The sequence below is a fragment of the Lynx canadensis genome, chromosome C1, assembly GCF_007474595.2.
Source record: "Lynx canadensis isolate LIC74 chromosome C1, mLynCan4.pri.v2, whole genome shotgun sequence".
Taxonomy (NCBI): domain Eukaryota; kingdom Metazoa; phylum Chordata; class Mammalia; order Carnivora; family Felidae; genus Lynx; species Lynx canadensis.
In genome coordinates this window covers 61,814,102-61,832,521 of record NC_044310.1, presented here as the reverse complement: position 1 = coordinate 61,832,521, position 18,420 = coordinate 61,814,102, and the positions used below count along the sequence as shown (strand labels likewise).

Sequence of the window (18,420 nt, the reverse complement as noted above, 5' to 3'; positions counted from 1 at the left end):
TGGTATTACAATATTGCTTTCTACACAGATGATTATATATTCATATTTGTGCCTGATCTGTTTTCCTAATTATGGTATGAAAATAAAAATTGAGCTTTGTTTGTTAACTGTAGTCTAGTTGATATGCATATTGGTATATTTCAACCATTTGCAACTGTTCTGTTGACAATTATCCTAGATCTTAAGTAGAGTTTTTAAAACCTGTTATTTCAATAAGAGAAAAAAATTAAGGATTTCCAGGGGTAGTAGGCTTGTTCTGTAAAACCTGTAAAATCCTCTAAATCCACTAGGTGGGGATCTCAGCTTCAATCATTTTAAAAGAACAAATGGGGCTTCAAGATCAACACAATGGATCCTGAACAAAAGGAATTTTAACAAGCCTTATTGCCAATTATTATTAAGATTTTGAAAACTAAATAACCCATTAGTGTATAAGCTTTCAAGGTTTGATCTCTTGAGTTTAGCATGTCACAATTTTTTGGTGTGAGTACTCCTTGTGCACAGAAATTAAATGTTCTTATAAATATTAGGTTTAAAAGTAATAGTAGAATAAGCCTCTCTCATTCAAAGCCAGAGTTATTGGAAAGATAGAGGTATACTGAAACCATTTTATTTTTGATATCCCAGTAAAACATTCAAAGCATACCTTCATGGTATACAATATTACCCTATTTTATATTTCCTAGTGGGGGGAAAAAGGTTGTACTTTCTCTGCTCCTATCTATATATAATATATTTTTATATCTTTATATATTTTATATATTTATATATTTCTTAATATATCTTTATATATCACTATCTTTATGTCTATATTTGGCAAATGGTTAAGCTTAAAGGACTACTAGAATAATGTAAATACTCTTAGATGACCCACCTATCTCCTATTTTTTCTCCTATTCAGAATTGCCAGCAAATGATGTAACTTTCTTATTTTGAAAGTCCCTAACCTTATTCCTTCTCTTCTGTTTTCTCTCTGGGTTTAAAATTTCCTTGCTTTTAACTCCAACTCCTCTCCCCTCTATTTTTGTTCAGCCTCTCTGCTTGAGCTTAGCTCCTATGCCATCTGTCTGCCTACCCTGATCCTACTTCATTTGGTTAAGCGCCTTTAAGGTGAGAAGAGCAGCTATGCCAACTTCTTGCTCAATAACTTTTTTCTAATTGACAGTTCCCTAAGTTTTGTAGACCAGGTTAGTTGTTTTTGTTTTTGTTTTTGCTTTTTTTTTTATCTCTTGGTAGCTATCTTTCTTTTTTTCCTTTTTCTATGCTTTTTTTTTAAAGCAACTTCACCTTGCTGCAGAGCTGTTGGCTTTGTTCTTCCCTCATTGTCAACAATATCCCTGACACCTAAGGGCCTAAAGAACCAGTACTCTGGTCACTAGCTGATTCTCAGAAGGCAGCCATTGACAGTTCTCCAGGGCTCTTTCCTCTTCTTCATTTCCTAAATCCAGTCTTTCACTTCCTTAGGATGTTTTGTTTCCTTTGAAGTAGTTCTCAAATTTACCCTTGTTCCTGAATCCCCATGGTAACCATTATAGTCTTTGTGTTGTAATCAACTGGATTAATGCAGCTAGCAGCCCAGCTGGAAGCTCTGACATCCCTGTCTTTTGCTCCCGTTTCAGCCCTCTAATTCTCTGCCTTTACTGGGCACAAACCGCCTGAGGTGCCTGCTAAAATGACAAGTCCTAGACTCCATCCCAGACATTTTGATTCAGTAGATTTAGAATAGGGCCCCAGAACCTTCATTTTAAGAAATATTCCCAGGTAAACTGGAGCAGGTAATAGGTAGCTTACATATTAAGAAACAATGCTCAGCTATCCCACTGCACACTAGAAGATAATTCAGTGCCTGTCTCACTAGACTACATATAATTCTTTTAAGTTAAACTTTCATACCAAATTCAGATGGATTTTCTAAAAAAAATTGCTTTTATCATATCTCTGCACTGCTTTAGAGACAAAAAAACATAATTGCCTGGAATTTCATATCCAAATTCCCTATTCTGGTTTCCAAAGCTTTCCAAAATCTGACCTAACAGGACTTTCCCTCCACCTTTCACTATTTTCCAAACAGCATTTTCCATTTCCCACACATAGGAAATAATAATGTGCTTTCAATTTAAGGAGTGAGGCAAAGACAAACAAGAAGGAAAGAATGAGTGGTAAACTAGATAACCTAGAAAGCAATGGCCAGGAGAGCATGGCGTTAGTTCTCAGATCTAAAGGTGAACTTGTTTCAAATGATGGTATAGAGATTTCATCCCTCAGTGGCTACATGTTTCCATAACTAATAAGTCTCTCCCTTGTGTCCTTTCTCTCAATGAGTTTGTACGTGGTCTCTTTGCTTGGACTGTTTTTCTCTCTCACCAACCCCCTTCATTCAGCAAACTCCTATTTATGCTTGTGATCTCAGCTCTAGTGACACTTCTTCCAGGAAGCCTTTCCTGACCTACACTAACTCCTTGTCCCTCACTTGCCAATTTCTGTAGTATGCATTCTCATCTAATCTTGTTTTCCTTGCTCTGCCTTGTAACTATAAAATCATTAATGTGTTTATTCAATTAATCTCCATTTGGGTACTGGCCCTTAGGCTCCATGGAGAGTGCATCTTCACTGAATCCCCAGAACTTGTTCCTGGGGCAGTATATAGTAGAGACTCAATAAATAATTGTTGAGGGAAAGAAAGAAAACCAGCTCATTTTTTCCCTTTTCCTCACTACTCAGGCTACTCACATGAAGACCTTATTGCATAATGCCAAGATGATTCAGGTGTGTCACATCCAGAGGCAGTTAACTTCTTAATGAGATGGGTACCATGGTTAAGCCAGGGCCCAACCTGACTGTCCAGCCCAGAGATAGCCAGCTAGTCAGATAGTTTGCTTCCTACTGTGCTTTCTCCCCATCCTTCACCCTGAACTTCATTCCTGGAGTCCAGGCCCTGGGCTGGTAGGCTTTGCTGCTTAGCAATAAAACTTTTCCAGTAAGCACTTGATTTTGGCCTCTTAGTATTTTTTTTTTAAACCTTATATGTACCCTCCTTTGGCTTTATTCAGGTTCTCTTTCTCATTTCCTTTTTTTTTTTTCAACGTTTATTTATTTTTGGGACAGAGAGAGACAGAGCATGAACGGGGGAGGGGCAGAGAGAGGGAGACACAGAATCGGAAACAGGCTCCAGGCTCTGAGCCATCAGCCCAGAGCCCGACGCGGGGCTCGAACTCACAGACCGCGAGATCGTGACCTGGCTGAAGTCGGACGCTTAACCGACTGCGCCACCCAGGCGCCCCTCTTTCTCATTTCCTAACCTGTTACTTGTGATATCCATCTACCCCCCGCCCAAATGCTTTTAGAAGTTGCTAATAACTTGCTTTTATATCCAAATGAAAACTTCTATAGGTTTCTTATTTATAATCATAATCATGAAGAGTCAGTTAATAGAAGCCAAAGGGACTCTTGTGATTTTTTTTTTTTTATGTTATACTTTGGAACAACTCAAACACCAAAGAGAGAAAGAAATTCTGCATTATCTCTTTGACATACTTATTCCTAGAAAATATGCCTAAGGTTCATATTGAAAACAAAACAAAACAAAACAAAACAAAACAAAACAACAAAGCCTTTTCTCAAACATTTTAAGTCATGTAATTTTCAAGACAATTTTTGGACACTGAAATTCAGATGAGTGGATTGGAGTCATTGACAAGCAATAGTGATATTCATTTACTCAACAAATATTTTTGACCATCTACTAGGTATGGTTCTAGGTGCTGGGGTTACAGCAGCAAACAGAACAAGCAAACAAACTAGTCCCTGCTAGTCTCTGCTTTCTGGTAGTGAAAGAAGGTTCTACACAAATAAATACATAATCTGCTAGATTGAATGCTTAGGAGAAGAGTTCTTTTTTTTTTTTTTTTCTTTTGAGATAATTCAAATCACATGCCATAATAATCTTTATTTTTCTCCTTAAGAGTCTCTGTGTACACTTGTGGGATTGGGTAATGATTTCGTGTGGGTTTTGCCTATAGAAAATAGAAGTGGGGAACTATGCTTTCTCCTTCCAATATCTGGACTGGGGCTTACTCTATTTCTCCTTTGGTGAGGTGCTTTCTGAGAAAACAATAGTTACACTTTATCTGCTCCCTTGTTGAAGAGAGACAAAGGATGAGAAACAAGGTCATATAAGAAAAGCACAGTAACTAGAGTGGTTTGGACTGGACAAATAAGGGCCATTGGGCTTTTATGTGTAAGCACGTCCAGCATGAAGAATGTGAACTGGTTCTCTCTGCTCAGAGCAGGAGAATCAATGTGGCAGACGTCAAAACACAAGGATATCAATAGACAACAATATATGCGGGCAGGGAAATTTTAGACACTGTGTTATCAGGAGAAAGTTGTGGAATCTCCTCCTTTGTCATTCTCTGAGAACAAAGTAGGCATTGAAATGTCTGGCATAGATAAGAAGAATCCTTTCCTGTAGACAAGTGGTCTGCGATTTCATTCTGGGATTATATGTGTGTTTCCCTCAACGATCTTAGATCTATGATCACATTTAATTTTTTTTCACTGTTTACATATTCTACTTTACTTATTCCTTCCATAACATTGATCCCTCCATCTGTGCTCTTAACCACTTTATCACAACCACTCAGAGAGTTAGAGAAGGACTAGGAATAGGTCTCCTGTCTCCTGCTTGAGCCAGTGCTACTAAAGACCACTTGTCATGGGGCCTTTGCCTGAAGGCCTGCCTCATGGTGAAAAGCCAACACAAATCCATCTTGTGCCAAACTTCTTTCTTCAGAAAATGACTAACTGTGGCTCAAGCATAGTTAATAAAATTGCAGCTGAGATGAGACTGTGAGTCATCTGTCATACCCTGGTCTCTCTTTTGCTAATCAGTTGTGAGAAACATTTCAAAATCAAAGAGCAGCAGCAAAGAAATATGAGATACTCAGACTTCTTGAGGCAATTAGAGACTAAAGAGCAGAAGGCAAATCAGTCTTCCTGCCTTGACAGTCTTAAAATACACACTGAAAGTAGACTTTGGAGTTACACTATTTGTGACAGATTTTGACCATAACACATTTTCTAAGAGGAAATAAAAATTACTCACTTCAGGACATGCATTCCACCCTCGCATCAGCAGAGATGATATGGGCTTGGGAATGGAATAGCCAATGGGAGGTCTGATATGGTGGTAAGCCATGTCTGCTGCGGCAGCCGCTGCAAACCAAATGATCATGTCAATTTTGAAATTCACGTATTTATTTTAAGAAACATGAACAGACAACAAAAAGTCATCAAAAATCAATCTGTGCAACATTAGCTGAGAATCAAAGGGAGCTCCATGCTGTTTTTTTTAATGCTTAAAGAAAATGTTAGATAATTTGATACTATAAGATTATCTTTATAATTTTCCATTCATTCAGTTGTTCATTCAACAAATTGTGAGCAGAGGGAATTTACAAAAGATCAAAGACACATACAAAAGAACACACAAACATCAAGTAGTTTTGTGTGTGTGTCTGAAGTATAGGGTGTGTATGTATGTGATGTTATGGGAAGTAAAGACTGAAAGGCAGATTAGACAGTACAATGTCATAAGTTCTAGAATAAAGGGCTTATACTATACACAGCAAGTCATGGGGTGCCACTGAACTTTGCAGTTCTGAAAGCACTTGTATCACTTGGGCAAAACAGATGAGTTTTTGTTTAAATACAATTAGTGCTTATAAGAATGTTGGGATTTTAATATTTAATATTTATAAAGTAGTTACTAGTTTTTAAACTTTTAGCTAATCCATCATTTTAGCTAATACCACTCATTGACTGAATTCCCTAGTGTTACCTGCCTGCTTGGATTTCTAAATATTGCTCATCTTAAACTCCCCGTTATGGTGTCGTAATTCTTGGGACTTCACTCTTGATGCCTGGCTGTTGCCTATTTTTCGATTCTGCAACCAGTCATTTCTATACTCCCTTGGAAAGCAAGTTCACAGCTACTTTTATTGACCATGTTTTGTATTAGGCATCATGGAAGATACATACAAAGCTCTTTTAAACCTCCTAACACTCATGCAAAGTAGGTATTACTCTGTGTGTGTATGTAATTAGTTTTTAATTTGTGAAAAATTAAATATAATTAGTAGTTGGTGTAGCCTCTTGTTCCAGATTCTATGCTCTCTTCAGCCACTTCACATTGAAAATACTTTGTACACAACACATGAAGCTCTTTTTATTCTTCAGAAAAACTTCTCTGTACGATTAGGAGGTTAAAGTTCCAGGACAATGCTGTTTCCTATCTTCTAGATTGTGATGTCATAAACATTTGTCTATATCTTAATAACTTTTTTTGAGATATGACCTACAACCACTACTCTCCACTAAACTTTGCTCCAATTCAGTTCTGTTTTAAGATCTGCTCATCTAGTAAAATTATATGTAGTGGAACTTAATCAACATTTTGCTTTATGGATCAGTCAGAATTACTATCTAATTTTGACAAATGTGACCTTTATACTTGTTTTCTGTAGAATTTTAGAAACACAATTATAATAGAGGACAATTGTTAAAATATTTTGAGTATTTCTCATATATTGTTTGTATCATTGAGCTCATGTCCAATCCAATATACAATTATGTAATGCTTTTTTCCCCTAAATATCAGCATTTCTACAAGTTATTAAAACTCCAGGTTAACATATTTTTAATGGTTCTATATTCAGTATGATTTACTTAATCATTCTTCAGGTTTAGGTTGTTCAAATTTGGACATAAACACTTCAAAAAGTATATCTTTTCAATATGAATTTCCCAATTTCACACGTTGTTTATATTTTGAGGGGTGAGATCAATGTCAAATGGCATAAGACTTTTGACACATAGTGATAAGCTTTTTTCCTAAACAGTTGTACTAATTTATTCCCTTAGTCACCAATGTGTGAGAGAGTTTTCATTACATCGGCAATCTTTCATTACATCGGAATCAGGTTTTCTCATTTTGTGAGAGATGTTGCTAATATGAGAGGTAAATTATATCAGCTCATTTCTTGTTTAAATTGTGTTCTTTGATGACTAGTGAGGTTTAATATTTTCCCAAATATTTACTAGTTATTTGTATTTGAAATTTTAAGTTCATTTCCTTTGCTGCCTGGCATTTTAATGTTTCTTTGCAACAGCCGTTCTAATTGTACAATGGCTCCAGTTTGAGGGCAGAGTCAAGAATTCCATTTCTGCTTTTATTTTCAAGGCCATTTATAGAATATTTGCATTGTCACATTTGTCCACCATTTCTAGCTATTATCAGCTAGATTCGTAGTTGCTGACACTAAGAAAACACAGAAACAAAAGACTGGCCAAAACATATTTAGCAAACTGAACATGACTTACAAAATATGTCTTTTGTGTCACAAAAAAAAACTAGGCATGTTAGATTCCTTCCATTGGCTACTCTTGAGTATTTTTAATTCCTTTTTGGAATGAGGTAAATAAATAAGCAAACACATTAACTAATGCTTAATAATCATTGATCTTCTAACTCTACTTTTTCACCTTATGACCGTTTGGATATTGTTGAGCTGGTGCAGCTATAAGCATATAAACCAGTGTAGTGAATGCATTTAAACTAATTATACCTATCCTAATGGGTGGGGAGGGACTATTCATAAAGTGAGTTAAACTCAGATGCAGGTGCCAAATGTCTCCTTTGAAACCCTTTCAGACTCTGATACCAAGTCTATAAAGTTACTTGTTTTGCTTCTTGGCACTGTGTCTGGAAAATCAGTTTAAGATGAACGCTATTTAATTCTTCATTATTCAAAGTAGATTCTGCAAGGCCTTGGCATCTCCTTCTCTCTTTTGCTTTATACACCCTTGGCAGTGATGCTACTCATTAGCAGCAGAAAGTGGACAATGCAACATGAGGCGTCATGGAGTTGAAATTTGTCACCTTTAAAATTGCTTTGTCAGTCTTGCCTGAGTGGCCATGCTACACTAACATCTGGGAAATTTTCTAGTATTCCAGATTCAGGACAGGGATTGTCAGCCCATTTATCAAATTTTTACCTTGATTGCTACATAAAATATGTTAAGTGATTTATGTACATGTTGGTTTCTACATTCACAATGGAAACTTTGCTATTAAGAGAGAATAAGGCTAAATATAAAAATATCAATAACTATTGAGTACATACCATTTCTTCAGCACTGTGATAATTACCAATGATTTAGTGAAGCTTATAATCTAGATTCTAGAGTAGGACTGTCTAATAGAACTTTTTACAATGATGGAAATGTTATGCAGTGTTCAATATGGTAGCATACGGCTATGAAGCACTTAAAATGTGGCTATTAAGCATTAAAATGTGTGACTGAATAACCGAATTTTTATTTTCATTTCAATTAAAATAAATTTAAATTTAAACAGCCATGTGTGTCTAGAAGCTTCCATATTGTACTGCACAATTCTAGAGCATAGCCTTTTCCCACTCCTATTTTCCTGAATAAGATTCAAATTAAACATGATTTTGTGAGTCAGCCTCAAGGGTTTATATAACCATGGTGTTTATTTGTGGATTCAAGTTCTTTATTGTTCGTTAATAATTTATCAAGAAAAAATGGATATGACTAGAGATTGTCAAAAGGCATTCAATACAACACATGATAACCTTCATTTATTCATGTGACAAAATCTATTGAACATTCCATATGAGTGATAATAAGCTAAGAAAAAATAAAGTGTTAGGGTGTCAATAAAATTTGGCAAATAAATGGATAATTATTAAAGAAATGAATTACTGGATTTTTCTTGCTTTTTATGGTTCAAACACAAATTCAGAATTGTGATCCTTTTTTTTTCTGAAATGTTCTTTCATACCCTCTTTTCCTACATTACATCTAATGTCACTTAGGTCTTGGCTTAATGAAGTGTCTCTGGGTGCGCTCCCTATGTACTCCCATAGCACCTGGTACTACAATAGCATATATGTCATATTATACTTAATTGCCTATTTATTTGCTTGCCTCTGCAGATAGATCACAAGCTCCTTGAAGTCAGGATCTGTATCTTTTCACCATCATATCTCATGTGCTTAGCACGGTGACAGGAAATTAGTAGGCATCCAATTGATGTGCACTAAATGAATCAATAAATGAGACAGTTCAAAATATGATTTCATTGGAAATAATACAGATCATGGCATAGAGGACTCAGTAAACATGTATTGTATAAATGAATAAAGATGATGGATTAAAGCCTATTAGTATCTTGCTCTTTATTATATGTCTTTAGGACGGAGCACAATGCCTGGTCACAAAGAAACACTGTAGAACGAATATAATGTTTATTTAATATTAAATTATGACACAATTGGGTAAATTATTCATATTTGGTGGCATATTTAGATAATAATCTTATATTTTGTTCAGAACATTTGGGGAGGTGGCTTTAATAAACCAAAACAGTATGACTATCAAGAAATGCCCTTAACAAGGAAATCTGGGGGCCTAATTTCCAGTCTGGCTTTGCTTTTAACTCCCTGAGAGATCCTAATTAAGCTAATTTGCCTGTGTGAGTATTAATTTCTGTTCATGTAAGATGAAACAGTGAGGACACAGTGTAATGGTAATAAGCATGGGCTTTGGGGACAAGGAACCATGCTAGTTAAGTCTTGACTATCCCTCTTACTAGCATGTTATGTTGAGCATATATCTTATCCTAATTGAACCTAAACCATAGGTTACTGTTAGAATTAAAGGAGACATCGTACAGAGAGCATCTGGCACATTGTTAGTTTTCAAGAAGTGTTAGCTGTTGCTGTTGCCATAATTATCATCTACAGATCTAAGGGTTTTGCCTTTTCCTTTTAGTCTGAATCTAGAGAACTAGGTATCAGAAACATTGTTGAATATTTTCTGTTCTGTTTAGACCAGAAATCATCTATCCTTTTGAGGTTTTTTGGGAGTATGAATACCAAGTAAAATATTGCATTGAATTACTGCAAATTACAAGGCTACAAACCCTCTCATCTGTCATTGGCTCCAGCTCATAATGTAATATGGCTACTGTGGAGAGGATGACTATGCACCTCTTCATGATGAATTTAATTAGCTATATTGCTTATGGATAAGTTGGTACTAGATTCTGAATTCCTAAATTAAACTATCACTCTTATGTTTTATAAAAATAAATCTAGGCACTCATATAAAAACAGAGAGCAATAAAGTACAATATTTTACTTGTAAGCCTTGACTAAGATAAAACTGCTAGAATGTTTTTTATTTGTTTTTTTTTTTTTCAATTTTGATTGTGTGTATGTGTGTTCTAAAAACACAATTGATTCTACTTCATTGTTTTTATGGGTAGGGCTGTAGAGAAACAAAGCAAATGCGTACGGCTATCCCAGCAAGAGCTAAGACACACTCTTTGTTAAACTGACACTTTTCAATGATGTATCACCAGAGCATATAGCATCTGAGAGAGACCATGAGATTGCAATCTTGAGATTGCAGTAAGAATGGCTTAATTTTTTAAACCACATCCCATTCTCATTACAGACTGTCAGAAGAATAGATTAATTTGCACCAGTGTCTATTCTCATTGCAATCTTTGTCAGTGTAATGAAGTATTGGAATGTTAATATCAGCTATGTTCATAGAAATATCACCATCCATTGGAACGATTTGATCTTTCTAGTGATCTGTGTAGTGATTGGCTGGCTCTATCAGTGATAAACTGATAAAGATTAACACAGCAAACACAGGATTTCAGAACATTAGATCACTCCTATTTTCCTATCACTTGTCAAGGCACAGTCCACGTCATCGATGTGCTTATGCTTTTTGAGGTTACAATATTTAGGACGCTTTAGGATCCTAATCATATATGGAATATCTAAGCAGCGGTAGCAAACACAAATGACTACAAATATGAGATCCTGTGATATAACTATGTTTCTAAACGTACTTAAATTCATATTTTTTACAACCATATGTGAGACAAAAAAAAAAAAGCCATATTTGGCCCCTGTACTACCGTTTGCAACTCTGAGTTAAAACCTCAATATGAAGTCTCACCCAAATCTGGCTAGAATAAATTGGCAGATGTTCTTAATTTGCTGCCACATCCGAGACTTAGTTACAGCTTGGCATTAAGGAATCCCAGGACACAGAGTTGAGTCTCCTTGTGAACCAGCTGGCATCACACAGGAAAACAAAAGGAAAACAAGAGGCGTTCTTCTTTGGTCTCAAACTATAATCTGAAAGTGATCCATAAAACTTGGTACCTAGTTGTAAGGGAATGGGATTGGATAGAATACATATCGATGGATTGATTTATCCTAGATTTCTTCTTTAGTTTTTCATGATACATCAGAGGAGACAGACCCAGGAGAGATATAAAATCTGGGAAGCAGGTGTTGGTTTCTTTCTCTGAAATGTATCCAAGACAGCTCTTGTTTGCCAGGTCATACCAGCTCCTTTTTCATCTTGCCTGGTTCTTTTCTCTCTGCTTGGCTTCACACCTTGGCTCCTTCTCTTCCTAATCTTGTCACTTCTTTCACAAATCTGCTTTCTCCCTGGATCCATCATCCTCCTGCTGGCTGAGCCAGAAACCTAGAAGTTATCCCTGATTCCTCCCTCTCCCTTGTTCTCCCACCTGAACCCATCCACAAGTCCATTCAAATTTCCCACAACCAGCCTCTCCTTTTTCTTCTAAAGTCACTACCCTAGTTAAGGTTTTATACATTCTTACCTAGACTACCTGGTTTCTTTACCTCTGGTTTCAAACCTCTTCAGTCCAGCCTTTGCTTTGTAGCAAGAGGGATCATTCTAAAATAATAATAGCATTATATGATTGCCCTGCTTGAACTCCTGCAGTGACTTTCATTGTTGACACACAAGGCCCTTCACCATCTAGCTCTAGATGTGATGGATTCCCTTGTGTTCTCTGATTCATCCCTATTGAATTATTTGTGGATCTCTCATGCCTCTGCACCTTGCCCATACTGCTTTTTGTTGGGACTCCTTCTCTTCTTCCCCACTAATTTACCTATTTAATTAGCTTTCATCTTTTTGCATGTCAGGTATTGTCTGTTCTCAGAGTCCTTCTCTGATACCATTTTCCCATTTTTCACAATTTCAGAAGGAGACTCCTCCAGGGAGCATCCTTAGCACTCTCTCTCTGCTTCTCTCTAGTTGGGACTTACCTCTGCTCTGTGCTATGAAGCCCTGAGCAACACTCTATTCTTCTCTGTTTTCCTCTTAACTCTAGCATAGTTCCCAGCCAGAGGAGCACTCAATGATAGCCTAAACATAATAAAAATAGCTAATATTTATTGAGTGCTTCCTATTCCCAGTCATCCTTCCAATCTCTTGAGGTAGGTCCTAGTATTATCCCCACTTTTTAAAAATAAGGTGAAGTATGGCTCAGTTAAGTAGCTTGCATAGTTACAAGGCTCATGCTCTTACACTTTATGCCAATTCTCTTTAGTTCTATTGTGTTGGCCTGAAAAATGCTTTCTTAAAAATTGAATTAATTGCCAACATTTAAAAACCTTTAGGTATCTAAGCAAACACACAGAAATTGGCTGATATGGTAAAGGAATCCTTGCATTCCTACATGGATTGTTTGGCTGGAGCTGGGTAGCAGCTGTTCCCTTGAGTCAGAGCATGTGATTTCCTGTCCATCACACTGTCCTCTGTTGAGTGTTTGCCTGTTTCCCCCAGCCCTTTGGCCATTTGATCTTGGATGACCCTTAGGATGCTGAATGTGATGGATTTTTGGTTCTTTCTAGACCTGAGATTATAAGGTTAATTTGAACATGTACTATGCAAAAAAGACTCTAACTTCAAGTTCTTCTCAATGAATACCCATCACTTATTTAGGAGTCAATGCTAATATTTGTGTTCTACTTTTGTATTTCTTCCAGTGCTTCCAGGGCTAAATCCAGGAGGATGAGCCATGTGTAATATTGCTACTACCATAATTGATAATGCTGTCATACATTGTAGTCATGGATTTGTTCCTCTTTGTAAATGGCTAATATGTAGCTTATATTGAATCTGATGCTTCACATAATTTATTGCTGAACATATGCTAGATTGCCTAACCACTGCAATGATATAAACAGCCTCATTTCTTGATGCATGGTCACTGTCCAACTTTAAAAAAATCAACATCTATCATAAACAAACTCTCTTTCCAATAAAGTACTATAAATTCTAATATCTAGGATATTGGAATCAAGTTATTCTTAGGCAAGCCTTTTAACTGTTTTATTATACAATATTCTCCCTCCAAAAAGGGTAAATATTTCTGGGGGTCCATGACAGAAGGGGTCTTTATCTCTTTGAAATATTCACTTTATAATTAGCAAAGGATAATGGAGTAGGGAAAATTCCTAAACTATATGAGTAAAATATGATAAATACTGTAAAAAAATGATGACTTGGGGCATGGAGGAGACTGCTTTAAGTCAACATTAGAGGATTAAGGAAGATGGTTTGGGAAGAAGTGATATTTAAGCTAAGATCTAAAAGTTAATTAGGGTTAGTATGATGAAAAGTGGGCAAGAGTATCTCGACAGAGACTAATGTGTGCAAAGACAGGAAGTCATAGGAAACAAGTCACATTTGGGAAGAGAAATAGTGCTCTGTGGCTGGAACATAGAGAACATGAGAGACTGCAGATGGCAAAGGTAGATCTGGGGAGGAAAGTAGGAATGTAGTGTGAGGCTTTGTAGATTATTTTAAGAAATTTTGTTCTTATCTTAAGAGCAAAGAAAAAACATTGGAGATTTTAACTAAAGGAGGCCAGATGACCTAACTTGAGTTTTTTAGAAAGCTAAACCTAGATAGTATGGCAACTGGTGAAGATAATCAGAAAAACTGGAGACGAGAACACCATTTAAGATACTGTGCAGAATTCTACATGCAAAATAAGGAAGTAGCAGGGGAGAGGAGATAAGTGGAAAGATTCAAAAGATGTTCAGAAAGTGGGGTCAAAAATAAGGAAATGAGTGAGAAAAGCAAGGAAGGAAGGAAAGGAATAATGAGGAAAAGAAGGAAAGAGAAGAGTGAAAGGTGACTGCAGGTTTCCTATGAGCATTCTGGAGACTGAGTGCCATGCAGGTACAGAATCATAGGAAGTCTCAACCTTGTGTTACACTTTGCCCTCATCTTTAATCTTACAGCTGCAGAGAGTTTTCAGTTTACAGAGTTCAGTCACAAATACCATTTCATGTGATCCTCACAGTAATCTTCGTGGAGTCATCATTAACTGCATTTACTGAGGAAACAGAGTTTGTGAAAGGGCTTACAGGCCAGGAGAAATGGGACACAGTGAAGGAAGCAACACAGTGGCTGGAACATAGGACGTGAACTAATATGAGCCAGTCAGAGCTATAGAATCATGTAGAATTGTACAGGGCATAATAATAGTTTTGAGCTTTAATCCTAAGAACACAGGAAGACATAGAATGATTTTAAGGAATAGTGACATAATCAATTTTATGTTTTTAAAATACCATTTCAGTGGATATCTAAGGAGTGGAGAGGAAGGGGGTAGAATAAAGGAAAGAAGTCAAATGGCTATTGAGGTAGTTATAATGAAAAAGATGGCAGCTCTGACTAGCATGGTGGTGGGTGGAATTAAGTAGATAGATTTGAGGTATATATTTCATCACTTCCACTTTTTGTTCATTGTTGTTCATCACACATTCACTTGTGCAAGAAGGCAAGAAAAAGGTGTAAACAGACATACTGAATAAAAAGAAAGTTTCCTTTATTTACAGATGACCAAAAAAATTTATGTGGAAAATACCAAAGAATGTAGAAAAAAAGCTACTTGAATTGATAAGTAAATTTAGCAAATTTGCAGAGTATGGGGTTGTTATTTAAAAATTAATTAAGTCTCTCTTCTAGCAAAGAACCGTTGGATATTGAAATTAAAAAAAATAACATTTATAATAGTATCAGAGATAAGTCTAAAAAAATGTGCCAGGTTTGTATGCTAAAAACTACAAATAGGCTGATAACAGAAATAAAAGAAGACCTAACTGAAGGAGAGCTATACCATGTGGATTGACTGGAAGATTTGATATTCTTAAGTTGTAAATTCTTTCCAAATTGATCTATAAACTCAATGTAATCTACCCAAAATTCCAGTGGGCTTTTTTTTTCTTTTTGGTAGAAATAAACAAACCGATTCTAAAATTTATATGGAAAACCAAAAGCCTAGAAGAGCCAAAGCAATTTTACTAAAGAAGGGCATAGTTGGAAGATTTATATAACCTGAATTCAAGACTTAACTATAAACTCTGAATATAGTATGGTATTGGTGTAAGGGTAGACATATATCAGTTAAACAGAGCCCAAAAATAAATACACATATATGGTCAATTGATTTTTGACAATAGTACCAAACTAGTTTAATCGAGAAAGGAAAGTTTTGTCAAAAAATCATGCTGAAAAACTTAAGCATGCATATTAAAAACCATAAACTAAACTATAAACTAAAACTATAAACTAAAACTATAAACTAAAAAAACACAAACTAACAAAAGAATAACAAAAGCTCATACCTGTAACCATTAAAAAAAAGAAAATAAGTAGATTCTATAAATATAAAACCTAAACCTATAAGAGTTCTATAAGAAAACATGGGAGGAAATCTTTGTGGCTTTAGTGATGCAACCATATTTTAGAAAGAATATAAAAACATGTGATTTAAAAGTTTGATAAGGTAGACTTCATTGAAATTAAAAACTTATTTCAACACATTGCTAAGAATATGAAAAGGCAAGCCACAGACTAAAGAAAAATACTTTCAAAACGCATAGCAGATGAAAGACTTCTACCTAGTATCTATGAACTCTTACAAGTAAATAATAAGGCAACCCGAACAAACACTTCACCAAAGAAAGAGGAACACAAACATGTGAGATTTTCCATATCATTAGCTATTAGAAAAATAGAAAATACTACTACAATGATACACCATTATATACCTACTCAAATGGCCAATGTCTTATTTTAAACAGACAACAAAAATATCCTGGCAAGGATGTATAGCAACTGAAATTATAATACATTGCTGGTAGAAATCCATCATGGTACAGATACCTTAGAAAACCTCTTATCATAAGATCTAGTACTGTAATCATTTCTTATATATTTATTCAAGAGTAGTAAAACCATCCACACAAATACCTGGGTGGTTTTAGTATCTTATGCACAGCAGCCCCAAAGTGAGAATAATTCAAATAATCATCCATTTATGAATGCATTATTAAATTGAGATACATCCACACAATGGAGTATTACTCAGGAACAAAAAGGAATAAATGACTGAAAGTCAACAGCATGATTCCATTTATAGCACATTCTGGAAAAGGCAAAACTATAAAGACCTAAATCAGATAAGTGATTGCTAGGGGCTGGATGTGGGAACAGTGAATTAACTCAAAAGAGGCACTAAGGAACTTTTTACAGTGATGGAAATACTCTATATGGTGATGATCATGGTTATGTATTTGTTGAAACTAGTGGAATTATTAACCTAAAATGGCAATGTTGTTTCAGTTCAAAATAGTCTTTACATTCACACTATAATAAGGACTAACTCTCATAATTTTCTATGAAAAGTATATAGAAAAATATTAGGACAATTAGTTAGAAACTATGCAGAGGATAATTGAAGACCATATGATATTATGGGGAAATATCTTGAAAAGAGAGTGTGAGATGTAGCTTTGCTCTGCAAATGAGTACTAACAATTATTGGAATCTTGGTTAAGACTTTTAATTTGTGAGTATCCACATTTATGGGATTTGTCTTTCCCTAACATCCCTTTTGACTTTGATATATTGTGATACGGTGGCCACCAGGAGCTTGCAAAGTAATTCACTTAAAATTTATTGTGATTTAATTTGAAAACTACTTTTTAAGCATACTAGGTTCTGGGGATGCAAAGCCCTTAAGGAGTTCCCAGTCTAACGGTGAATACAAGTAAGTAAATAGATTGACAAAACATAAAAGCTGAAACTCAAATAAAATGAAGAGACAGATGCAAATAAAATTTACCTTAAGGCTCAAATATGTGTATATTTTTCATGTGATTAGATTTCCTGCCTCTACTGTCTACATGTACATAGAGTGTAATGTATATTATCACCAAAAATTAGGCTCTCTCACAAAGCCCCATTTTTGGAGCGCATCTATTTATGTAATACAAAATTATTATGAAAAGCAATTCTCTTTTATATAACATGAGACAAGCAGAAAACGGTCCTGGTAGGTTATTTTTATGTGTTGCTACTTTCAGCTCACCCCTGTATACACACTAAAAAGGAGTTTCTAGAATCTAATCTCAAAAAATAAGTATTACATTGTCCACATTATTTGCACCCACCTGCCATGTGACCATAGTCATTTGCTTGTTTTATTAACAACAGATAAATCAAAGCCCTAAACTTTAATAAAATATACCTACACTTGTGTGTGCCTGTGCCTAAAGTCACACAGTTAGGTCAGTAAGTTTTCTGGATTGGGCACATACCTTGAAACAATTTTAAGTTGTTTACTTAATTCTTATCTTGTGGACCCACCAAGAGTAATCATTTTGGGGAAAAAAATATTTCTTGAAGTCGTGACAAGGCATAGAACTCTGGAAACCTTTCAGGATGTCTTACCTGGCTTGAGATGAGCAAATGGGATTTCACCAGTGAGAAGTTCCCAGAGACACAGAGCATAGCTGAAGACGTCAGCTTTGATGGTATAGCGTGTGCACTGCGTGAACACCTCAGGGGCCATCCAGCGGAGGTTCTGTGTGTTCAGAAACATCCACAAGTCATTTGCCAAGTGTTTAGTCATCCCACTGTAGAAACAGTGCTCTTCTCTGTGAGGATTTGGTAAGTGTTCTCCCATTGTTCTCAGAAGATATAAAGATAAAATAACACTGATTACCCTGTACCATGCAATAAGCTGATGTGTTTATACATTAATAACATGTTTACTATCATTGTTCAGTTTTACAAAGGCATTTTTCTTAATCATTGGAAGATCATGAAATTCATAATCATTCCAAAAATATTGCAACAATATTAATCATCAAGTAACCCTGCATCTTGTAAAATGATCACAGCAGCAGCATTTTTTGTTTACTTCTGAGCATCTTTCCCCTAGAAGCCTTATAAACTTATGAATAGCCAACCACGATTCATCCAAGAGCTCTATGCCTCCCTGGGGGTGAATCACACCTTTCCTCCTTTAGATCTTCAGGTTGTAGTTTAGGAAGCCACTAAATTAGACCCATAAATAATGCTCTCATGACTGAGGAGAGATAGAGCCTTAGAGGAGTGCCCAGGACATTCTTATGAAGCAGATAGCTCACTGGCAGGATCAGGTCTGTCATATCTCCTGTGTTTGCCCAG

General features: G+C 35.8%; 1 protein-coding gene across 7 annotated transcripts in view; it reads right to left on the bottom strand.

The window, feature by feature from the left end:
- LOC115520450 (serine/threonine-protein kinase TNNI3K) overlaps positions 1-18,420 on the bottom strand; it is a 289,743-nt gene that overhangs the window by 81,754 nt on the left and 189,569 nt on the right. For all 7 annotated transcript variants that reach the window (XM_032594324.1, XM_032594325.1, XM_030324809.2 and 4 more), the window contains 2 exons: positions 17,680-17,812; positions 5,105-5,214 (listed from right to left, as the gene is read on the bottom strand). In XM_032594324.1, coding sequence (XP_032450215.1) covers positions 5,105-5,214; positions 17,680-17,812 — 243 coding nt within the window. The remainder of the gene's footprint in view (positions 1-5,104; positions 5,215-17,679; positions 17,813-18,420) is intronic.